Source organism: Triticum aestivum, chromosome 1D (genome assembly GCF_018294505.1).
Source record: "Triticum aestivum cultivar Chinese Spring chromosome 1D, IWGSC CS RefSeq v2.1, whole genome shotgun sequence".
Lineage (NCBI taxonomy): Eukaryota > Viridiplantae > Streptophyta > Magnoliopsida > Poales > Poaceae > Triticum > Triticum aestivum.
The window spans coordinates 253,314,848-253,336,780 of NC_057796.1; the positions used below are offsets into that span (position 1 = coordinate 253,314,848).

At 48.4% G+C, this 21,933-nt stretch overlaps 2 protein-coding genes across 2 annotated transcripts; both read left to right on the top strand.

Moving 5' to 3' along the window:
- Window positions 1-9,450: 9,450 nt before the first annotated feature.
- Window positions 9,451-14,313, top strand: LOC123181295 (SH3 domain-containing protein 2). Its single transcript, XM_044593554.1, has 10 exons — window positions 9,451-9,760; window positions 9,889-10,002; window positions 10,098-10,167; window positions 10,244-10,395; window positions 11,467-11,568; window positions 12,318-12,518; window positions 12,617-12,679; window positions 12,793-12,948; window positions 13,057-13,131; window positions 13,893-14,313. Exons 1-10 carry the CDS (start codon window positions 9,701-9,703, stop codon window positions 14,007-14,009), a joined length of 1,110 nt encoding a protein of 369 aa, XP_044449489.1. The 5' UTR covers window positions 9,451-9,700; the 3' UTR covers window positions 14,010-14,313.
- Window positions 14,314-14,646: 333 nt separating this feature from the next.
- LOC123158832 (uncharacterized) lies at window positions 14,647-18,630 on the top strand (the record flags this gene model as incomplete). Its single annotated transcript, XM_044576666.1, has 2 exons — window positions 14,647-15,192; window positions 18,141-18,630. Coding segments are annotated over 2 exons (879 nt in total), but the record flags the coding sequence as incomplete, so codon positions are not given.
- Window positions 18,631-21,933: the final 3,303 nt, after the last annotated feature.

The window sequence follows — 21,933 nt, forward strand, 5'->3', positions numbered from 1 at the left end:
CCGCTCCTCTATCTCTGCCATTAGAGTTCTAGCTAGGGTTCTTCGGTTAATTTACTTAGGTTTTAGTTAGGGCAGTAGGTTAATTAGGTTATCTATTTAGTTAGGGCAGTAGGTTAATTAGGTTATCTATTTAGTTAGGGTAGTAGGTTAATTAGGTTATCTATTTAGTTAGGGCAGTAGGTTAATTAGGTTATCTATTTAGTTAGGGCAGTAGGTATTTTTTTGCGGTGATGAATTTATCAAATTTAGTTATGAACCCTAGGTATCAAATTTAGTTATGAATTTAGCTAGGTATCAAACTAGTAGATTAATTTGGTATTTAGCTAGGTATCAAATTTTATTCAAGGAATTTTTATTGGTATTTAAAGAAAAATAGAATTGTTGCTATTTGATTTTTTTAGTTAAAGCTATTGTTGCTATATGAACCCTATATGATATGTGGACATGTGATTTGGACATATTTGAAGTGGACATGTGATATTTGGAAAATGATGGTTATGTGCAGGGTAAATGATCCGAGTGGCCTATGTTTCGCCGAAATGTTGATTCATTTCCGTTTCGGTGAATTTCAAGCGCTCGATATGTCCACTTTTTAGCAAAGGTCATGCTGAAATTTCCCGTGAATTTTGGCATGACTTGTGCTAGAAAGTAGGCATATCGAGTGCACGGATTTGCTATGACGGGAATGAAATGGCATTCCGGCAAACCATAGACCTTTTTATGTCATTTCTCATTTTATTATAGTTTTAGAATTAAACGAGGAGACTTAATCATAGGAAACATGTCGAACAACGAAGAAACCGGGCCTTCTGACCAAGATGCAGATGGGATGGATTATGAGGGTGAACAACAGTACCTCGACTTTTTGTCTGCTAAGCACAGTCAAGGTTTGTAGGGCGGCCTCAATGATGGTACTGACGCCGACATCAACACCGACGGCCCCGGCATCAATGGTGGCGCCGAGACCGGCGGGGAAGGTACCGGCGCCGAAGCCGCTACCGAAAAGAAGAAGCAGAAGAAGTAGAGGATACGAAAACCTAACAAACTCGACATCGGACGACTAGTGATCAGAAAGATGGCCCCTGGCAAGTTTGAGCCATTAGAGCCGGAAGAACCTCGCAAGTGCTGTGGGAACCAAGTAGGATGCATCCTACGGGAATGCGCGAGCATCAACGACGATGACTTAAGGAGTAAAGAACATTTGAGACAGTTGCTCCTGACGAAGTTGCACAAGATATTCAAGTTCCCCGACCGGAATGATAGCATAGAACAACCATGGGATGATCCGAAGATGAAAAAGATTAACAATCACGCCATGGGCATGTTCAACAATGATTTGGCCTCCTGGAAAGGGAGGGTGAAACGAGCTATTAAGGCTGAGGAACCCCTGTCCAAGATTCTGGAGGAAAATCCAACACTTACGGAAGAGGAGTTCTAAAAGTTCAAGGACACTTGCGCTACCGAGGCAGCCAAGGATAAGGCTGCGAAATTCAAGAGCCTTCAGCAAAGGAACACGGGGAACCAACGCCTCGGAAGCCGTGGCTACCTTGGCAAAAGGCCCATATGGGATAAGGAGGACGCGGAACGTGAAGCCACAGGTCTCCCAGACCCCTTTGTGAAGTTCACCAACCCCTTGGAGCGTGACTTCATCATGGCCCACTACAAGTGGGACAAGGAAAAGAAGGTTTTTTACATGGACCCGATCACAAGGAAATTGATTAGAATACTGGTAATTATTCTTTTACCACCTTACATTTAGCTTCTGATCAAGTCGACTACACATTCGTAAACGGTTCACGTTCCTTCTGCAGGAGAAGCAACACCAACTTGTAGCCGAAAGCCAGTCTTCGTCGATGAGGCCCAAGTGGGAAACCCCTCTCAACCGAGCCTTGAACGAACTTAAGGGACTCCCTTTGGACCAGCGGCCGCAATATGGATGTGTGCACGGCGCCGGAGACGACGCCACGTGGAAGGTCTTTTATAACTAGGGCCCGGAGGCCAAGAAGCAGAAAAAGAAGTTTAGTTAGGCAGACATGGACAAGAAGGTCAAGCTTGCGTTCGAGAAAAAAGCAGCCGAGGAGAAAAGTGAGTTGCTACAGCAGGCAGTCGCTACAGCTGTACATGCCTGCAGAAATGATTTCGCTACTAACTTGATCCCTTCTATCATCAACTACATGAAGGAAAATCCAGACAAGTCGGTAGATGATTTCCCCATGCCCAGTTTCGTCGGGAGCAACTCAGTGAACAACACCACCGCACCATCACCTGCTCACGCAACTGCGCTTGCTCCCGCACCCGCACCCACTCAAAGTAGCCCGTCCTCAGTCTTTGGTGTGCTAGGCGGGCCTTCGTCTTTGGCTGAGCTCGACGCCCTCACGGTAATTACATGTCGCACCAACATATATCTAGAATATTCCATTTTCGTTGCCTTTCGGATGTTTTACGCCGCAGACATGTGTTTGCAGGCCGACGAAACCCCGTGCACCGTACTCTACTTGATCAAAGGCCAAAATGTGGACGTGGGAAAGGCGGTGATAATGAAGCCCTTGGAACTCACGTTCCACGGCCAGCCGATGCCCGATGGGCACTTCAGGGTTACCTTGTCGAGTATGAAATTGGGCCACGAGGATTTGCCTCCTCCAGTACGGCTAGGGGGAGAGGACGACGAGACCCCGCCGCGGATTGGAAACTGCAAGGATTGGGTGCTTCTATGGCCGAAGAATATTCTTCGTTTGGAGCCGGCCGAGAGCACACCAATAACCACACATCAACAAGCAGGTATGAACACCACCACCCCACCTACGCAATTACCAGTGCTTGTAGTGCCGGGTGAGAGCGGCGGACGATGTGATGAATGGGGTCCAATAGTGGCTGATGTAATCGCCCCCGTAGAACAAAGAATGGATGATGAGATGGACGAGGACCCTCTTCGGTTCCTCAATACATGCGCCTATGACGGTGACTTAGATATGATGAGTCAGCCATATGACGACTCGGGTTATCAGCATGCTGATGAGGATATGGATGATTTGCCCGGGTAGGAACGTCCTAGCAGGGATTGCAAGAAGTCTCTCTTCATGCAATCCTCACAGGACACGCCTGAAGATGCCGCCTCAACACAGGCTCAACTAGCCGAGGGTCGTACAATGCTTAGCCCTACAACACTGGGGCAGGGGTTAAGGAAGGGTTTGGAAGGTTGGCCCAAGAAAAAGGAGAGGAAGAGACCGGGGAAGAGAGGCTCTGCTGCCTACAAACAAGCCAAAGCACATAGCAGCCAGACGGCGGATTTTGAAGAGCGTACCTATCAAAGGTGCGGCCATGTTCCATGTCACGGGCGAGCCGATGCTACCACCGAAACCGCTGGAGGCAATATTAGGGGATCTCAGGAGACTGCACGACCATGTGCTGTCGACTGAGAAAAGCCTACTAGCCTCGAAGGATCCAGGATATCCGACATACGTGGCTCGTGTGCGTGAGGGGAAGTGCTATGTCAACAGACGGCCCGTGGAGGTGTTCTTCCTGCGGTTTGAGCATATCTTCGAGATGTTTCTGACAAGGTGGCTCGATTGTACAATCGTCCGCCTTTTCGCGCTACATATGAGCTCCGTCATGAAGAGAGAAGAAGTGTCACAAATCTGTGTGGCGGATCCATACTACCTGCACGAGTCCTTCTTGAGTCTCGGCGACTTTGAGCGTAAAACTGCTAGGGGGTACCTCACAAACTTCATGGTATAGAATAAGGACCAGGAAATTGTCCTCCTGCCTTGTCATCCAAAGTAAGTCAGTGCCGGACAACCCTTTCGTACATTTCAATCATTCCTTCTCGCTCATATGGAGAATAATTTGAGGGTTTTTTTCCCCGCAAAAACGGGCGCGCCATCCTTATCGTTCTTTACCCGCGAGTCTCCCACGCCGTGTATTTCGACCCTACCAAAAACTACGAGAAGGACTACACCTACGTAATAGATGATGCTCTCCAAGGCTTCAACTTGAGGGGTGGCCACCTGCAGATCAGGAAACAAAGGAATAAGAAGATGGGTTTCTCGCATAAAACTAACTTCTGCTGCATCCATGTCCCAAAACCAAGCAAGAATGATGGATTCTACCTCCTCCATCTCATGATGGAGTTCAGAAGGGATCACCAAAAGCTTCGCATGACAAGCAGAAATGATGATCATATCCGCAAGTGGGTAGAATCTCATGGAGAAACGGATTATAAACTTAGAGATGACTTCTTTCACATCCAGAGGGAAATTGCGACGATCATCATGAAAGAAGTCGTCGAAGAGAAGGGGATGTTCCACCATGGCCCTATATCACGAGTTGACGTCCGAACTCACATAGGCATGCAACGTCAGGACCTCATGCCGTTCAAGAAGCTAGGGTACATCCTCGATGATATGGAAGGATGGAACTTCTAGTGATTTACGATGCCGATGATGATGATATGTGTCGGTTGAACTTGTATAGTTTCTGTAGCGATGAAACTTTGTGATGTCCACGGTCCCTGCCGAACTTGTGTAACGCTGCTTTGTTAGTTTGGGTATGATGACCATCGTACCTCTAGTTAATTAGTTTGCGCACGATGAAACTGCGTTGATTATTTGTATGTTTACTATATGTTGCATCTAGTTGCGAACCCTTTCTTTTTCGTGTTGCTCAAGTATATTTTGTTGCATATGATTGTACATTCTCTTGATGAAGATGCATCTCCAACAGGTACCTAGATTCTTGATGGAGAAGAATCAGTGCTATGTCGTGTACAAAGGGAAGGTTCCGGGAGTGTACGACGAGTGGCCTGAGTGTCAGGCGCAAGTGGAGGGGGTCTCGGGCGCCAGCCATAAAGGCTTCAAAAGTAGACAAGAAGCAGAAGCTAGTTACTTGAGGTTCATGCTAGCGCGAGAGAGGACTCATAACCATAGCCTCATGTACTGCATAGTTCCGCTCTCACTCATAGTGATAGCTCTTCTCGTGTATATCATTGTTTAGATGGATGATGATGTAGTTGCAAGTATTCGAGACTTCTATCGCTATTTTCGAGATGATGATGAGAGACCACTCTGTGTTGGATGATGATTATGATGATGACATGATTTGATGAGACTATTTGTATGTATATGCTATGATTACATTTGTATGTGTATGATATGCTAAAGATTACTGTATAAAGCCTGTTCAAATACAAAACAAATATGTAGAAAAAATAGAAACTAATAAAACTAGCAGTAGCGAGGGGAATAAAGTTAGCAGCAGCGCGCTCTTACCAGTAGCGCGGCTTAATTAAAAGTGTTGCAGCTATTAGCAGTAGCGCGCCGCTTCAAAGATCGCTACTACTACCCATGTATAGTAGTAGCATGGGCCAACCCGCGCTACTACTACATGTTAGCTCTAGCGCCGTATCAGTAGTGCGGGTGCCCGCGCTACTGATACACCCAAAACCCGCTCTACTGCTAGGCTTTTCCCTAGTAGTGCTAGCCTACCTAAGGCTAAACCCTGGCTAGCACGGGCTTGTCAACGTCGCCCTGGCCGCGGCCAGCACCGGCTCGTCCGGCGTTTCCTCGGATGGTGCTGCTGGAGTCGCCACGCGCGTCAGCGACGCATCTGATCCCCGGCTTCCACGTCTACCTGCAAGCCTCCCAATTTTCCAGGGAATGCTCGTCGGAGGTGACCGTGGTGGCGCCTTCCACGCCCGCGCGGCCGCGCCCATCGACGTCAACACCACACTCATAGCCAGTGCCTCGTTATTCGGTGGGGCGAGGAAACGCGTGTGGCAGATGCCAGCCGACATGCTCCCCGGCGCCCGCAACCTGTTCGACGGAATGCCGGCGGCCGACGAAGATGAGACGGCCGGCCGTTTCATGGAGAGCATCATCTTCGAGGGTGGTACGGCGGCCGCTGGCGGTGCCGCCGCGGCTGGCTACGATCTAGAGGGACACAAAGCCAGGACGCTGAGGGTTGTTCACGCCGTCGACCTATGATCAAGCTGGCATGAAGGACGCCTTCATGCAAGATCAGGTCGGCCTGGACCTGGACGACTTCCCGCTCGACCATGAGTTTTCAGAGGACTATGGACTCGAGGAAGAGGACGAGTTGGACATTGAAAGGGAGCCTTTGTTCGAGGACGAGCTCGCCAACCAAGTCTTCGGGGTGAAGCCGAAGCGCAAGAGCAGGCGGACAAAGGCATACACCGCGGCCGAGGACAAGCTCCTTTGTGAGTGTTCGATGGACATTGGGCAAGACCCCAAGGTCGGCGCCGAACAAAAGGCATCAACCTTTTGGACTCGTGTCCATCGTGAGTTCAACGAACGCAAGAAGTTTTCGCCGTACCAAATCCAAAGCACGCGCGGGTGGGTGTCCATTTCGAAGCGATGGAATGTGATCCAACAAGAGTGCAACAAGTTTTGTGCCACTTATGAGAGCATCAAGTCACACCCCGTGAGCGGCATCGGCATGCAAGGCATGGTATGCATGCATGCGCCCCTCTTCCTTTATGCTTGCAAGTCCATTTCCATATCCATTTGCCAATATGCTTGCATGCATTTTCATTTGTAGGCATTCCAAGCTTTGGAGGCATTCAAGGTCCAACACAATGGCAAGTCCTTCAACCTCTCCTATTGTTGGAGGGTCATCAAAGACGAGGAGAAGTTCAAGGTGCAATATGCCGCCCTCATGGCGCGTGGGGGAAATAAAGCCGTGGAGGAGGTTGAGGAGGGCGAGAAGCCACAACCGCGGGGAAGACCAACTCCAAGAAGGAGGACAAGCGAGATGCGGCGTCCAACGCCTTGATCGCTACCGTGGAGGGCATGATGACCAAGAAGGACTCAAGGGAGGAGAAGCGCCGGCAAGACAAGGAAGAGCAAATGAATGCCTTCATGGAGATCCAAAGGAGGAGGCTTGAGATGGAGGCGGAAAAGCAAGCGAGGATGCTAGAGATGGAGGCAGAGAATCAAGCAAAGATGCTAGAGATCGAGGCTGCAAATGCCAAGACCAAGGCGAAAGAAGTGGCTCTCGCTAGCATGATGATGGGCGTGGAGATCATGAAGGTGGACCTCAACATCGTGTCGCTGAGGAAGAGACTGTGGTTCGAGAAGATGCAGGCCGACATGCTCAAGTTCGACGATGAGTGATCTATGGCGGCGAGCGCCATCCTTTTTTGTATGCCGACAAGTGTGCTGGCATGACCACGACCGCGATGGCGTGGTCGAACTCCCGCCCCTTTTTGTGTGCTGGCATGTGTGCCGACAGCTGGCAAGTGCGCCAGCACGAACTGTGTGGTGTTTTTTTTCGAGCTGACATTGTATGCCGGCCGCTGGCACGGTGCCGACATGAACTTTGGGCGACGGCATAGCTGCTGGCATGATCTACGGCCGCGGGCCTTTTTAAAATTTGTGTGCGGACATGAAATGGGCCGCTGGCATTGGGCACACTGCCGACCCAAATCAAAAAAGGGCGGACGCTGAGCGGGTGGCCGACCCAAACGAACAAAAAACGGACAAAAGCGCCGTCCGTTTGGGTCGGTGCTCTTATATTTCTTCAGTAAAAATAAGCCTTCAAAGGCTAGTCCTGAATGATCCCATTTTTTTGAAAGATCCAGGATCGCTGGCATTCATTGATAATAGCAGGAAGCAACGGAAAACAACAAGGTGATGAAGGTCCTAGGACTAGAGGATCCGAAGATCAAAGACAAAAAATAAAAACAACAGCCCTAATAGCTGCAACACAACACTCCATACAAACCATACTAGGCAACGCAGCTCCGACTCCGACAGTGAACTACTAAGGAAACTGGGCAGGGGTGGCGTCACGGAGGATCACCGAACGAACCACCTGTCACGCGTCATTGTATACCACCGGCCCCCACCGTGGCTTCGACTTCACGGCAACAGACAGTCGAGGCACTCCCCCGGACACGCCGGGGAAAGAGCCGACTACCACGACCAAGGCCACACCTCCAACAGTGCTCACCGCCGACATCGTTGCCACAGAAGCCACCGTGCACGTCCAGTCGTAGGAAACACCACAGGGATCAAAGTCTTCAAGACGGCGCCCTAAAGAGGGGAACGACGTCGAAGACGACGCCACCGCCCGACCCTGCAGCAGGATCTGGGTTTTCACCCGAAGAACTTGATCCGGGAGATCTGGCTGTGAGACTCCCGACGACGCCTCCAAGGAGGTTAGCGACGCCCACAGGCGCCGTCGCCGCCGGCCGGCCAGCGCCGGCCAGGCTTTCACCCCGGGCAGCCACTCCCGCGCAGCAGGCCGAAGACGACCCGTGCCTCCACTGGACCGCGCACCCCACACACAGCAAGCGCGCCATTGCTATGCAGGGCCACCACCAAGCCTCCCCGATGAGGGGCCTGTAGGGACCAAAACGAGTCCTGCACCCCGCATCCAAACCGCGGCCGGAGCCTCGCTACTCCAGCACCGGCTGCGCTCGCGAACTGGCCGTGGTCACCACGCGCCACCACGCCGAGATCCATGCTGCCTGGAGCCCTACCACCCCGCATGCTTCCTACGCGCCAGATCCGGGCGTTCTGGAGCCCCACGCGGGGCCTCTCGCGACCTGCACGCCGCTGATTCGCGTGGGAGCAACGCTAGGGCACCATCCACACGCGCCCCCCGGAGCTGGCCGCCGCGCCATGTCGCAGCCACTCCCTAAGACGAGCGCCCCCGCGCCTGCCGCCTCCATCGGCGCCAGCTCGCCGCGCCTCCTGCAGACGAGCGCCCCCGCGCGCCCGTCTTCTCCAGCTCGCCGCGCCCAGATCCGCGCCTCCGCGAGCCCCGCGCGCCCGCCGTCACCAGCTCGCCGCGCCCAGATCCACGCCTCCGCGAGCCACGCGCGCACCCGCCGTCGCGCGCCTCCGCGAGCTCGCGCACGCCGGCACCCCTCGCCAGCTCGCCCACGCCGGCCCAACACCCCTGCAGACACGAGTGCCCCGCCCCGCACGAGCTGCACAAGAGGGCCAAATCGAGAGACCCGCTGCCGCCGACGCTGCGAGGGCTTTGCCTGGGGGCGCTTGCCGGCGGCAGCGGGGAGGAAGGCGGTGGCTAGGGTTAGCGCCCGAGTCGCCCGCGGGAGGGCGACGCGGGGCCGAGCGATGTGATAAACGTAACTTGATATGATCCCAATTTTTTAAACCTGTTTAAACCTGCTGTTATGAGAAGATATCCCTCGTTCAATAATCAAAAAAAATATAATAAAAATAACATAAATACCCTAAAAAGACATAAATACAGCCCGGAAGTACTTCGCGGACGACGTTTCGCTGAACGACACATGCACGACAGCTAATCCCACCGCATGCTGCTGTCTAGACTAGCAAATGGATGGTGCGATGGGCATGTCGTGCATGTTTCGGCTGCACTAGTGTCGTCCGTGTAGCAGTGCTCAATACAGCCCCTCACTCCACGAGCTACAGTTGAGAAACCAAGCTACTCGTCCCCCGTTCGGTCATCTCACCGTTCAATAATCACCACGAACCAACGACGAGAACCGAAAAAAGGGGGGAAAGAGAAAGGGTAGCGGAGCAGGCCGGACCGGAGCAGCGGAAGCCTCACCCCCTTCCTCCGATTCAGATCTCCCCTCCCATTCCACCGACCGGTTCCCCTTCCGTCTCCATTCCTACACACCAAACGCCTCTTCCGATCTCGGCAACGACCTCCTCGTCGTACAGGGGGCCACCAGCGGCGGCGGAGGCCAATGGAGGCCATCCGTAAGCAGGCATCCAAGCTCCGAGAGCAGGTCGCCCGGCAGCAGCAGGTGAGCACCGCGGCACCGCCCGCTCAGGATTCGTGTCCGTTTGCCCCTTCGGATGTCGCACGAGGACCCCCTCGAGATCTCGTCTTCTGCCGCTAGGTCCTGAACGGCCGCTCCCGTGTCTGTCGCAGGCCGTGCTGAAGCAGTTCGGGGGCGGGTACGCGGACAGCGTGTTCGCGGACGAGGGCGAGGCGCAGCAGCACTCGAAGCTCGAGAAGCTCTACATCTCCACGCGCGCCGCCAAGGTAAGACCAACAACAACTGTTTCCTCCCAGTTCGTAATGCTTCGCCCCTCCTATTTTTTGCTTACAGTTTGGTCATTTTTCCACTTACATTGCAGCACTTCCAAAGGGATATAGTTCGTGGGGTCGAGGGCTATATCGTCACAGGCTCGAAGCAAGTCGAATTAGGTACTGTTGTTGCTGGCTTGCTGCAATGCATAGCCAATTCTGAATTTGGCGCGTAATCCGTGTTATGGTTTCACAGGCAATAAGTTATGTGACGATGGCAAGAAGTATGGTGTTGAGAATACCTGTACCAGTGGGAGTACATTGTCGAGGGCAGCGTTGAGTTTTGCGAAGGCGCGATCCCTGATGGAGAAGGAACGGGCAAACCTGCTGAAAGCGTTTGGCACCCAGGTATTGTCCCTTTTTGGTTTCAGCCCAGTAATAACCTATAAAAACATAGGGGAATTATGTACGCACAATGTAAAGTTCGTTTTCTATGCGTTACATGTTGGTTTTATTTTTATTTCAGTAGACACGACTAGTGGCAATTGCCAGCCGGCTGATGATCTGATTTTCGTCACCACTTGTCATCATTTCAGTGGTTATATTTAAGTTGTGTGGGAACAAAAACACTGTCATCTTCACTTTTTTTCCGTTACGTACTGTATTGATAGGGTAGTAATTAAGAAATATATGCTAGTATAATTTGTCAGTGGCCTGGCGGCTGGCGCAGTGGTGAAGTACTCCCCACTTGTGCCAAGAGGTCCTGGGTTCGAACCAACCTCTCTTCATTGCACTGTGCAGGTGTAAGGCTCAATGTTCAGGATATCGGTAACTGGTACCATATCGGTCAGGTGCTGAGTAGGGATAAATGGGCGAATTTTCCAGTTAATCGGCCGATAAATCAGTCAATTGGCTATTCGGCGACTCACCGAGTAGCGATTAACTGACTGAGATGCTGATTAACTGGCCCATATTTGGAACAATAAGGCTTGCCTTGTATAATCGTTCTCCAGACCCCACCTGGTGTGGGAGCTTATAGCACTGGGTCTGTCCTAATTCCTAAATGGTGTCCACCTAGCTTTTCTGTTGTTTATGAAACTGAGGTTTCCACCGAATATAGACCTCGAGCGGAGCTGTTAGTTTCAGAACCTTCCTCCCAACATCTTATTTTTCCTTCTAAAATAGGAAAATGCTAAATAGAAGATAGAAAAGTGGGAAAATAGAGTGGGACTATAGTTTTCTTTTTGACCTGTGTTCTCTGTTGGTGATATTATGTCTTGATGCTTTTCTTTTTGTTCGTGGAAAATCTCACATCCGTAAAAACTGTTATTAAGACTTAATTATCCATTACCATGTGCAGGCTAATAAGAAATAACTACCTTATTCTGCTATGAATTTTACTAATCATAACATCCTTCCAACCTTGTTTGTTTATATTACCCAACCTGCATATTTGTGACTAATGGTCAATATTTTCAGGTAGCAGAGCCACTGAGAGCCATGGTGATGGGAGCTCCTTTGGAAGATGCTCGTCACCTTGCCCAAAGATATGACAGAATGCGTCAAGAAGCTGAAGCACAGGTTACTTCACTATGAAATATCATATTCCGACATGCTTACATTTATCTCTTGTCTCCAATGGCTATAGAAACATTCATTTCCAAGTTACTGTTGACAATTTGAAATATATACAATAATATGGCATAGAGAAATTATGGTATTACTCAGAAGATGTACCTTGTAAACCAGTAATATCTCTAACAAAATGTCAGATGATTTGAAATTTTTCTTTGCTGAAAAAATGGCATATCTATTTCACTAAGTCCACAGTTGTTTTACGAGGAAAACAATGTGGAGCACTGCCCCATACAAGTCACTGTTTTTATGTTTCATGTATAGCAACAATAGAAGTCATTCAGCCATTTAAACAGATCAGCATCTCATGTTCTGTTTATTTTGTGCTAAAATCTGACATCTAAAAGTAGACCAGTTTACTTCCAGTTGACTTGCATTTCTTGGGTACATAGGGAGCAGACGAAATAGGTGAGATGCTTGACTTAATTGAGCATTTGTGCAGGGAGTTGCAATTGTTCTCGCACATAATTTTTATTTATTTGATTTGCCATGCGAAGTTGCCGTGTAAATGAAAAATGAAAATACACATCAGTACATCACTTCCCCATAAATGGACTTTTGAACTGTTTCTTGGCCATCTACGCTTCCTATTAGTTTCTTCCCACTATTCATTTGAACATCACTCTGTCATGTTATACCACATTCTTTTTCTTGTTGCTACAAGAGACTTAGCAAGGTATCCATGGGTTCTGCAGGCCATTGAAGTTTCAAAGCGCCAAATGAAATTAAGAGAGACATCTGGAAATGGTGATATGATTTCAAGGTTAGAGGCTGCTGAGTCGAAGCTGCAAGAGTTAAAATCAAATATGGGGACTCTAGGCAAAGAAGCTGTTGCAGCAATGACTGCTGTTGAAGCCCAACAACAAAGGCTGACATTACAACGACTTATCGCGATGGTATATTTAATCTTTGTTTAGTTGAATCACTTGATCATTTTCTCGTTTGCCTTAAGCTCTACTATTGCTTCAAATGACACTTGATGGCTTGACTGAAGGTTGAATCTGAGAGAAGTTACCACCAAAGGGTCCTACAGATTCTGGATCAACTTGAAAGAGAGGTACTGATTCATTGTATAGGCATTGTAATCACACTTACAGAACAGACAAACTTGTATATCGTCAAGAAAGATATTTGTTTTGTTATCATGATTCATAACTATTTATTTTGCAGATGGTATCTGAGCGACAAAGAATTGAAGGAGCACCTCCTCCAGTCATTGAGAATTCTATGCCACCGCCACCCGCATATGAAGAAGTTAACGGTATATTCATGAGGACTCCAACAGTTGCAGAATTGGTGGAGACAGTGGAGCACTTCCTGGCTGAGGTAACCAATTATTACTTTCATCGTAATGCAGCTAGCCTACTAGTACTAATTTGTTTTATCTGTTGGGATTTTCTTTTTAATTGCTATACATGGCCATCTTTTCGTCAGGCAATCCAGTCATACCGAGCTGAGAGTGAAACTGAGCTCAACCTGTCAACTGGCGACTACATAGTTGTCCGGAAGGTACTTCCTTCTCTGTACTACATAGTTCCACTCTGCTACCAGGCTCTTTGCTGGCGGCAAATTTGACAAAATTAACCTGTGGACGAAATCAAATCACAGAATGAACTGTCCGTGAAACTATTTCACGCGGCTGACCTTTTTGTGTGACGCCCGACACGAAGGCGTCACACTACACTGTGCAACGCCTCACAGATAGGCGCTACACGCCTGGCCACCGTTGCACCCCAGACTGCCTAAAAATTGCTAAGTCATTGTGCAGAGCCTAAGAGCTAGGCGCTGCACTGTATAGTGTGGCGCCCAGCTCTCAGGCGCTGCACTAGTGGTTGCACTACAAAATGAAGCAACCACTAGTGCAACGCCTAGAAGCTAGGCGCTACACTGTATAGTGTGGCGCCTAGCTCTCAGGCGCTGCACACTGACTTAGTAATTTTCGGATCACACGGGTGCGACGCTGGCCAGACGTGTAGCGCCTATCTGTGAGGCGTTGCACAGTGTAGTGTGGCGCCTTCGTGTCGGGCGTTACACAAAAAGGTCAGCCGCGTGAAATAGTTTCACGGACAGTTCATTCTGTGATTTGATTTCGTCCATAGGTCAAATTTGTCAATTTTGCCTTTGCTGGCAGCAGCAACTCTGCTGCCAGCAGCAACTCTGCTGCCAGCAGCTTGAATGCTTGGTCACTTTGCTGAATTTTCTTAGTGCCTCGTCCTTGTTGCAGTCAAATTCAACTATTCTAAGCTTGTGCTGATAACCTCCTTAATCAGGTGTCAAACAATGGGTGGGCTGAAGGTGAGTGCAGGGGGAAAGCTGGCTGGTTCCCTTCCGAGTTCATCGAAAAACGGGACCGTGTACTGGCGAGCAAAGTCGCCCAGGTCTTCTAGAAGTTCATTGAGCCATACATGTCCCTGGCGTTGTACAATGTGCATTATGATGTTCTATCGTCTCCAAAGACGTTGATCAGTGAAGAGCTCGTGGAAATTCCTTTGGTTCTATATATGTTCTTTTTGTCGAGACATGTCCCTGTCGGATGGCTTGTTGGTAGCTCTGTGCACTGTTGTTCATCTTCATCCTCCCCTCAAATATGACACTGACTTGACCATTTTTTTGAGAATTTTTTGTGCGGGGACCCAAAGTATATATATATATATGTCAAGGAGGAATCCATCAATGTTTCAGAGCACCAAAGGCTTTTTTTTATAAACATTCAGAAAATCCAGACCATTCTCGATCTGGAGATTCTTTTTCAAATCCAATGGAAACTATCGAAATAGTCTTTCATCCCGCTTTTTTGTAGACAAATAACTGAATCCAACGGGAATCTAACAGTTCCGATCTAACAGTTCCGTATGAAATTCTCTAGAAATTCCCTGTGTTTCTCAGATCGTAGTGTTTGTATGGCAACCTAGAACTGTTAACCTGTTGACAACAAACAGCGGGAAATGAGTGTAGTGTTCTCGTTTGAATGGCACCGAACTTCTATCAGACTATGGCAGGTGGGGCCCGAGCCAGGAGTTCTGACGAATTGCTTATCTCCTCCCTCTCGCCCTCTGCCTCTGCAGTTGCGGCTTGGCAGTCACCACCCGCCTGCTTATCCCCTCCCGAGTTCATCGCCTCCTCGGCATTCCGTCGAACACCATGACGAGCGTTGCGGCGGCGGTCGCCCTCCTCCGCCTCCCTCTCGCCCACCTCTCCTCCCACCTCCGGTCGCTCCCTTCCCGTCCCGTCCCGTCCGCTCGCCTCCGCCTCTCCGCCCCCCACCGCCCTCTCTGCTCCCTCCTCACCAGCGGCCACGGCCTCGCCGTAGCGGCCGTGTCCGAGGCGGTGGTCGCGGCGGATGAAGAGGAGTTCGAAGCGACGGAGGAGCAGCAGGAGGAGGCGCCCCCTTCCTTCGTGCTCCCGCGGCTGCCGCGGCCGAAGCTCGACGTGAAGGAGCGGAAGGAGCTCGCCTCGTACGCGCACGGCCTCGGCAAGAAGCTCAAGTCGCAGCAGGTGGGGAAGGGCGGCGTCACGCCCAACCTCGTCACCGCCTTCACGGACAACCTCGAGTCCAACGAGCTCCTCAAGGTGCCTCCCCTCTCTCCTCTTGTTGCTGCGGTTAGTGCTGCCTGCTAGAAAATTGCGTATGATTTCAGTTATATGTCAAGCAACTACTAGCATGCTACTAATGCATTCGCCGGGAAATGGGGATTAATGTTATAGACTCATAATAGGGTTTCGTTCTTTATCAGGTGCATAGCAACCAATGTCCTTAGTCCAGTTCATAACCTTGTTTGAATTGAGTGTGTGCCGAGAACTGCCTTCGCTTTATGTTCATGTCGAATTTCACAAGGAAATGTATGAAGAGGAGCAGCGATCATTAAAACCAACTCCTCTTTATTGGATAGTTCTCGTACCACCTCTTTTTGAGGACCTGCATGTTTTTTGAGGGAACGACATCATGGAAGCTTTATTAATCATAAACCATACTTACATTATCCATGAGGAAAGGCACAGTAAAACTAGGGGGATTCTCCAGCCACACATCTGGCGCCTGGTGGATGAGTCGACGCAAACCTAGCTAGCTCATGAGCCACTACATTGGCTCCTCACGGGCAATGCTCAAAGATGACCTTCCCAAAATCACCAAGGAGATCAATACAGTCCTTGTAAATAGCATACCTGCGACAGCAGCTAGATGTCCAGGTTCATATCAGCTAGAACCAATGAGTTCATAAAACGAAGTCAGCTATAACCATCTATGTTCCTATGCATCCCTTGAGTCCCAAATCTTCCATAGAATGGAGAGGAGCACCTTTGGCCAGATGGAGCCATCTAATTGTTGGGGTGGCCGGGCATTCCAGAAGTCCTGGTTTGAAGGTCCTGGGGCGATGCCCAGTTGTTCCAAAATCTGCATGGACTTCGGACGGCCGATGAAGAGGTGAGAGGAGTCTTTGGAGTAGTGGCCGCACCGTGAGCAGCAGCTGTTGGGGGAGATTTTTTTGCGGAACATGTTTTCCTTGGTGTTTAGACAGCCGCAGAATAGTAGCCATCCGAAGATTTTCACCTTATTAGGAGCCCTGCTGCCCTAAATGAGATCGGCGTAGTCAACCTCACTGTCCTCATGCAAGATTAGGTCTTATGCATTATTGGAGGAGAAGCCATGGCCATGGTTGAGAAAGTGTTGATCTGGCTCTTCGTTGAACTTGAAATCCTGCATCAGAAGCAACAAAACTTCTAGCTCGTTTGACACCACCAAGGTAAGGTGATTCCGCAGTTTAGATTGTAATCCGAGTTTCAAGATCACGGAGACCAGAATGTCAGTGCGTAAGTAAGGAGTTGGTGTATAGGTTCGGGAAGGCTTTTTCGATTGGTTGGTGTAGTAGCCAGGTGTCATGCCAAAAGAACGTAGTGGCGCTGCAGTTTGTGACGACAAAGGAGATTGTTCTGGAATAGCCAGAATGCCAAGGTATTTCGTGACCAGCGCATGCCCCCTGCTGCGGTTGCTTGTAACATCGCTGTGGATGTCAAGTTGTGGGGCTGGAGATGCTCGCGTCCCATCTGCAAATCGATCCTTGAATCCTGGGTTCAAAACTTCGCTGCTTTTCTGTAGTTTTTCTGCCTGTACGGTCAACCCCCCTGCCTTCCTCTGGGATGGGCTTGCGAACCCTTGTATTGCTGATGTTTCGCCGCATGATCGGCTAATGAAAATGACAAAATGTTCAGGTGGGCTTGTGGTGACCCTAAAAAAAGGCAGGAGATGTTTTGGAGGGTAATTGTGTGTTTATAATTTTATCGAGGAAGGAAGGTTTTGCCCGGGGGATGGTCATGGAGTTTGGGTGTTGGGAGTGGTACCAAGTGATCCAAGGAAGAACCTCATCGGAAAGGATTTTGAAGGAAAAATTCGTAAGGCAATTATTTTGGATATGAAGATTTTTTATGCCTAAACCACCAATTCGGTTTATGTTTGCAAACATTTTTCCAGGCAATTAAACATTTAGCACCAGTGCATGTGTCATCAGCAGCCCAGAAGAAGGCACGTCTAATAGCGTCAATAGCCTCGATCACTTTCTCCCGGAGAGAGAAAATCAACATACGGTAAATAGCAAGAGAGTCAAGTGCTGATGAAAGTAGAACCAGCCTTCCTCCTTTGGAAATGATTTTAGCTCCGCAACCAGATAGGTATTTGTAGCATTTTAAAATGATAGGTTAGAAGGTAGATGCTGGTAGTCTAGAAGAAGAGAGGTAGTCCAAGGCAAGTTTGTGGGAAAGAAGAAACATCGCTATAACAGAAAATGGTTTGATTATGCTCTTCAAGATTGTGCCCAGCATGCATGCCCTGGTGGCAACTCTTGGTAACTAGGTAGACCAGTCCAAATATAGGATTATTGCCAGTCTTAGGTCTTTGAGATGAATAATAGATTGCAGGTTGAATGGTGTGGCCAACTATCATTAACTATTAACTTTGTTAGTTTAGTTGATTGGACTGGGTGAATTTGTGAAGAACCAACCTATATTCTGTTTGACTGAATACTGATTTTGTTTGCATGCAGAGGATTCAGTCTATTATCAATCCTATCAGTCATATATATGACAACACAATTCCTTTCTTATTTATTAAAACATCTAATCATCCTTACAGGAAAATTGTAACGCAAGCCTATCTTTCAGGAACTTTGTGTTATAATAAGCAGTCTAACCTTTAGGATTCAATATGATTGATAAATCAATCTGCATGTTTGTCCTCGAAGTAATTAGCCTACTTTGGATATCTCTAGAGTCCTGTATTCTAACCTAGCCAAGTTGGGAGCCATGCATATGCTGGAATTGGGTAGCTGTGTCCTTGTATCCGAGTCTAGTACTTGGGATAGCTTGCACAAAAATGTTCCTTCTATCTATTTCGTGTGTGTGGAACAGCATCAGTGGAACTGTATGGTTTGGTGCATCTTAATCACTTTTTGTGTTTTAGTGTCCCTTTTTCTTCAGTCTCATTCCTCGGTTATTATGTTGTTCACCATGATTCCATTCAACAACAGCTAAAAATTCATGGAAACTGCCCTGGAGAACTACCTGATGTGATACGACAACTTGAGGAGTCAACTGGATCCATTGCTGTTGACCAAATCGGCCGCTCGGTTATTCTATATAGGCCTAGCTCCAGCAAGATGAAAAAGAGGGAAGAAGTCGCTAGAAACAGAGAAGAGTATGCAAGAAACAATCCGAGGTTTGGAAAATCTGAAAATGCATTTGAAGAACGTCCTAGGAACAACAGCGCAGGCAGGAGATTCGTAAAATCTGGGTCGACATTTAGGACTCAACAGAAGAGAAGACCGGTAGCATCCAAGGGGTCGTCATACAGCAGAGGGTAGCAGCATCAAAAATAATAGATTGTTTTTCTTATTGTATGGAGGAATCATGTAAATTGAGACCCACTAGTTGTATAATGGACATTAGTGTTTAGTTTGTGCTAGTAACCATGGTTTCAAGTCTCATCAACCACAAAGACAGGCTAACACCACTTCAAATTGTCGTGATTCCCTTTTATTCGGTTGGAAGTTCGTAGGATCTACTTGAGAATTTCAAATCCGAGACAACCAATGATGTGCGTACCTCATCTATTCCAGCAAGTTTGTGGTTCACCATAAACCTTCACCCTCCCATCTCTTTATTATGGTCCTTTAATCACAGAATAATAGCATTTCTCTCAGTTTTTTCTGCCTTTATGTCTGTTATCACTTTACTCTCACTGTCAGGTCATTTCTATATAAAATTCTGCTTCTATGTCTGTTAGCACTTCGCTCTATCAGGTCCGGGCGTCTGCAACTTCTGTAGCGATGTTATTTGTTTCATGTTATCGTGGCAATCTTGCTTGAGTCCTTGTCATTTGGTTTACAACTTCAGATCATCTGCACTTGTCTGTTTCCAAAAAAAAAAGATAACGCGCATTTGGAACGAGATAAACAACTACTGGGCAGTGCTTATTTCCTAGTTTCACAGTTGAGACCGAGGCATGCTGAATTTTCTTGCTAGAAAGTGAGCCACTTAATTTCCTGAGTTCTTTCATGATTTCACACTAGACTGGTTGCCCATTTGCCCATTTCTTCTTGACTGACAGAGCCTACCGCAGAAGGAAATTAGAGCCAATGTGTTGCACATAGTCCTTTGAAACTCCCAACACCTTTGGGGCACCGTTATCCGCATCTTTGAATCTTCTACGCCTCACGTTCATGTCAGACATGCCATTGCACCAATCGTCCAATTCATGGTTGTTGGTGAGAGCTACTTCTGCTATACTTGACTCCTTTCTTGTTATACTTGGATGCTTGGAGCCGAACGGTCAGCCCACGCATAAAAGTTCCAGGACTTTGTTCTATATAATCGAATTGTGGCTCACATCGTTCTTAGAAAGTTTTTTGACACAATTTGTAGTGTTTGTGCGTAAATCGTACCAAAGAAGGTTTTATGACATATATAGAGCGACCAGTGACATGGTCAACTGTGTACTGATCTTTTTATTGTTCATATTTAAGACTTCAAGTAGGACATGCTAATGACACGTGAGGCCTAGATTGCATGGAAATAATTTTGCCATAAGTGTGGCTGCAAACCAAACATGGGTCTTCTTCGGCTATTGAGACCTTGATCCCGAAGCCTTTGGTGGCAATCTTGCCGCACATTTCCAAGCCAATGACACGTGAGGCCTAGATTGCATGAAAAGGATCTTTCTACAACCCTGGTTGCAAACCCAACAGATGGCTAACTTAGTCAAACTTACCTAACTTATGGAGCGGCAAGGTGTGGCAACCTCAGTATACCAATCAAACATGCTCCTAGAACTTATCCTCTACCGTGTACCACGTGATGGGGAGTAGTCATATGCTGCAATGCCTTGACCCGACCCACCTCGGAAGTGTGTGCCAATGGCGTGGCTAATGCCTGGCATGCCAACTCTCAGAAGCATACATCAGATGGGCATGTTCTCCTTATTTACATGATCCGACCTGCCTCCCTGCTTAACTTGACCCGCCTCCCCAGCTCACTTGAGTGCACCCCTCGTGTGGTTTCGTCAAGTGGGCGAGAAATTGATAGAGGGTGGCAAGGAGGAGCAGCCCGGTGGCGAGTCAGCGCTGCTTGCCAGGTTAGGTGGGGGAAGCGGTCCGGGTCGTACCATATGGCGGGCATACCCAGCTGATTACCGCTTCCGAGTTTGCGTCCCAATCACCAAATACGCCGACCTGATAGTGGGCTCATTCGGTTAGAATTGGTGGGAACTTGTTAATTAGGGTAATAAAACTTGACACAACACGATGACTTTGTGGTAAAATGTGGAAGAAAATTTTAAATGGGTTAAACTCTATCACACAATTTATAAACATGGATTAAACAGTAGAATCCACATTTTTCTGCCTTTGTCTCGGGTATGGGCTTCTGCAGCTTTTTGTGCTCTCCTCGTTCTGGAATGTAGGTCTACCTGACTACTTGGGTCTGCGCAGTCAACATTTTGTAGCCTTGATCACTACTACTAAATGTGAAGCTATGTAGACTAGACTGATCATGTGAAAACAGTATCATTATATTTGTCTTACAAAATCCTTTGTCACTGTGCACTTTTATTAGTTTTGATCGTACTGGGCAGTCCTAAGTTCCTAAATTCAGAGTTGAGATTGAGACAGTATAATGTAAGGATTTTCTTGCTCCAAAGTGAATCCTTTAATTTCTTCACTTCATCATGTTTGTCAACTTTTTCACTAGAACCATTTGCCCGTTTCCCGAATTGACTGAGCCTGTCAGAAAGAAAATGAGAGCCTTGTTGATTTGGTATGTTGTATGTTGTCACAAAGTGTGTTCAAACTCCCAGCACGCCTTGGTCACAGAGTTGGCTCTATCTTTGGCTCCTGTAAGCCTGATCTTGACCTCGACATAGCATTGCACCAGTAGTCCTCCAATTCATGGCTGCTGGTGAGAGTTTTGCTATCTTTGACCTGGCTTTATGTTATACTTGGACTGTTGGAGCCAAAAGGTCAATTCATACAGGAAAAGTTTCGATGACCGGATTGTAGCCCATTGGTTGGTGAGATGCTTTGATGGACATGGCGTTTGGACGTAAATCGTAGCAAGAAATTAAGGTTTTAAGGCATATAATGGGACTAGTGAGATGGCAAATATGTATTGTTAGTTGTTGCTTTATTAGGTTCCAAAGGTGAAAGGTTATTCAAGCGGTGAGCAGCAAATTCAGCTTTGGCTCTTTGAGTAGGCGATGTCAATTGTTCCAGACTCATCGAACATACACCTAGATATTTTAAGGCTACCGTGCACCACGTGTTTGTATTGCTTTTTCTTTGTTCATACTCCCTTATAGCAGTAGTTCATATGTAGATTAAAAAAAGCAGTAAAACTGCATCCCATGCTGGTGCAACATTGCATGAAGAGATAATGGAGTGGCACAAGCAAACCATCTTCCCCAGTAAGCTTCTGGTGTGTCACAGCAGCACTCTTGAGAAATACTACATGCTCCCATCAACCTGTGATGTAAGAGCATCTTCAGCCGCGCCCCCAACAGGCCCCAGGTCACTTTTTCGGCGCCGGCGCAAAAAAAACCGCCCCAGTCGCGCCCCCAGGACGCCGAAAATCGCCGGTTCAGCCCTTTTTTCCGCCCGGCGGTCACAGGCCGAACCCGGCGCACTGGGGGGCAATTGGGGGCTCCGGCGCAAGGGAAAAGCGCGGCTGGCCCACATCGTCAGGGGAAAAGTCAAGGTTTTCTTCCCCGACTTGCCTCCCACCCCCCGCGCCCTCGGCCGCCACTAGATATATCCCGGCGCCGCCCGCCGC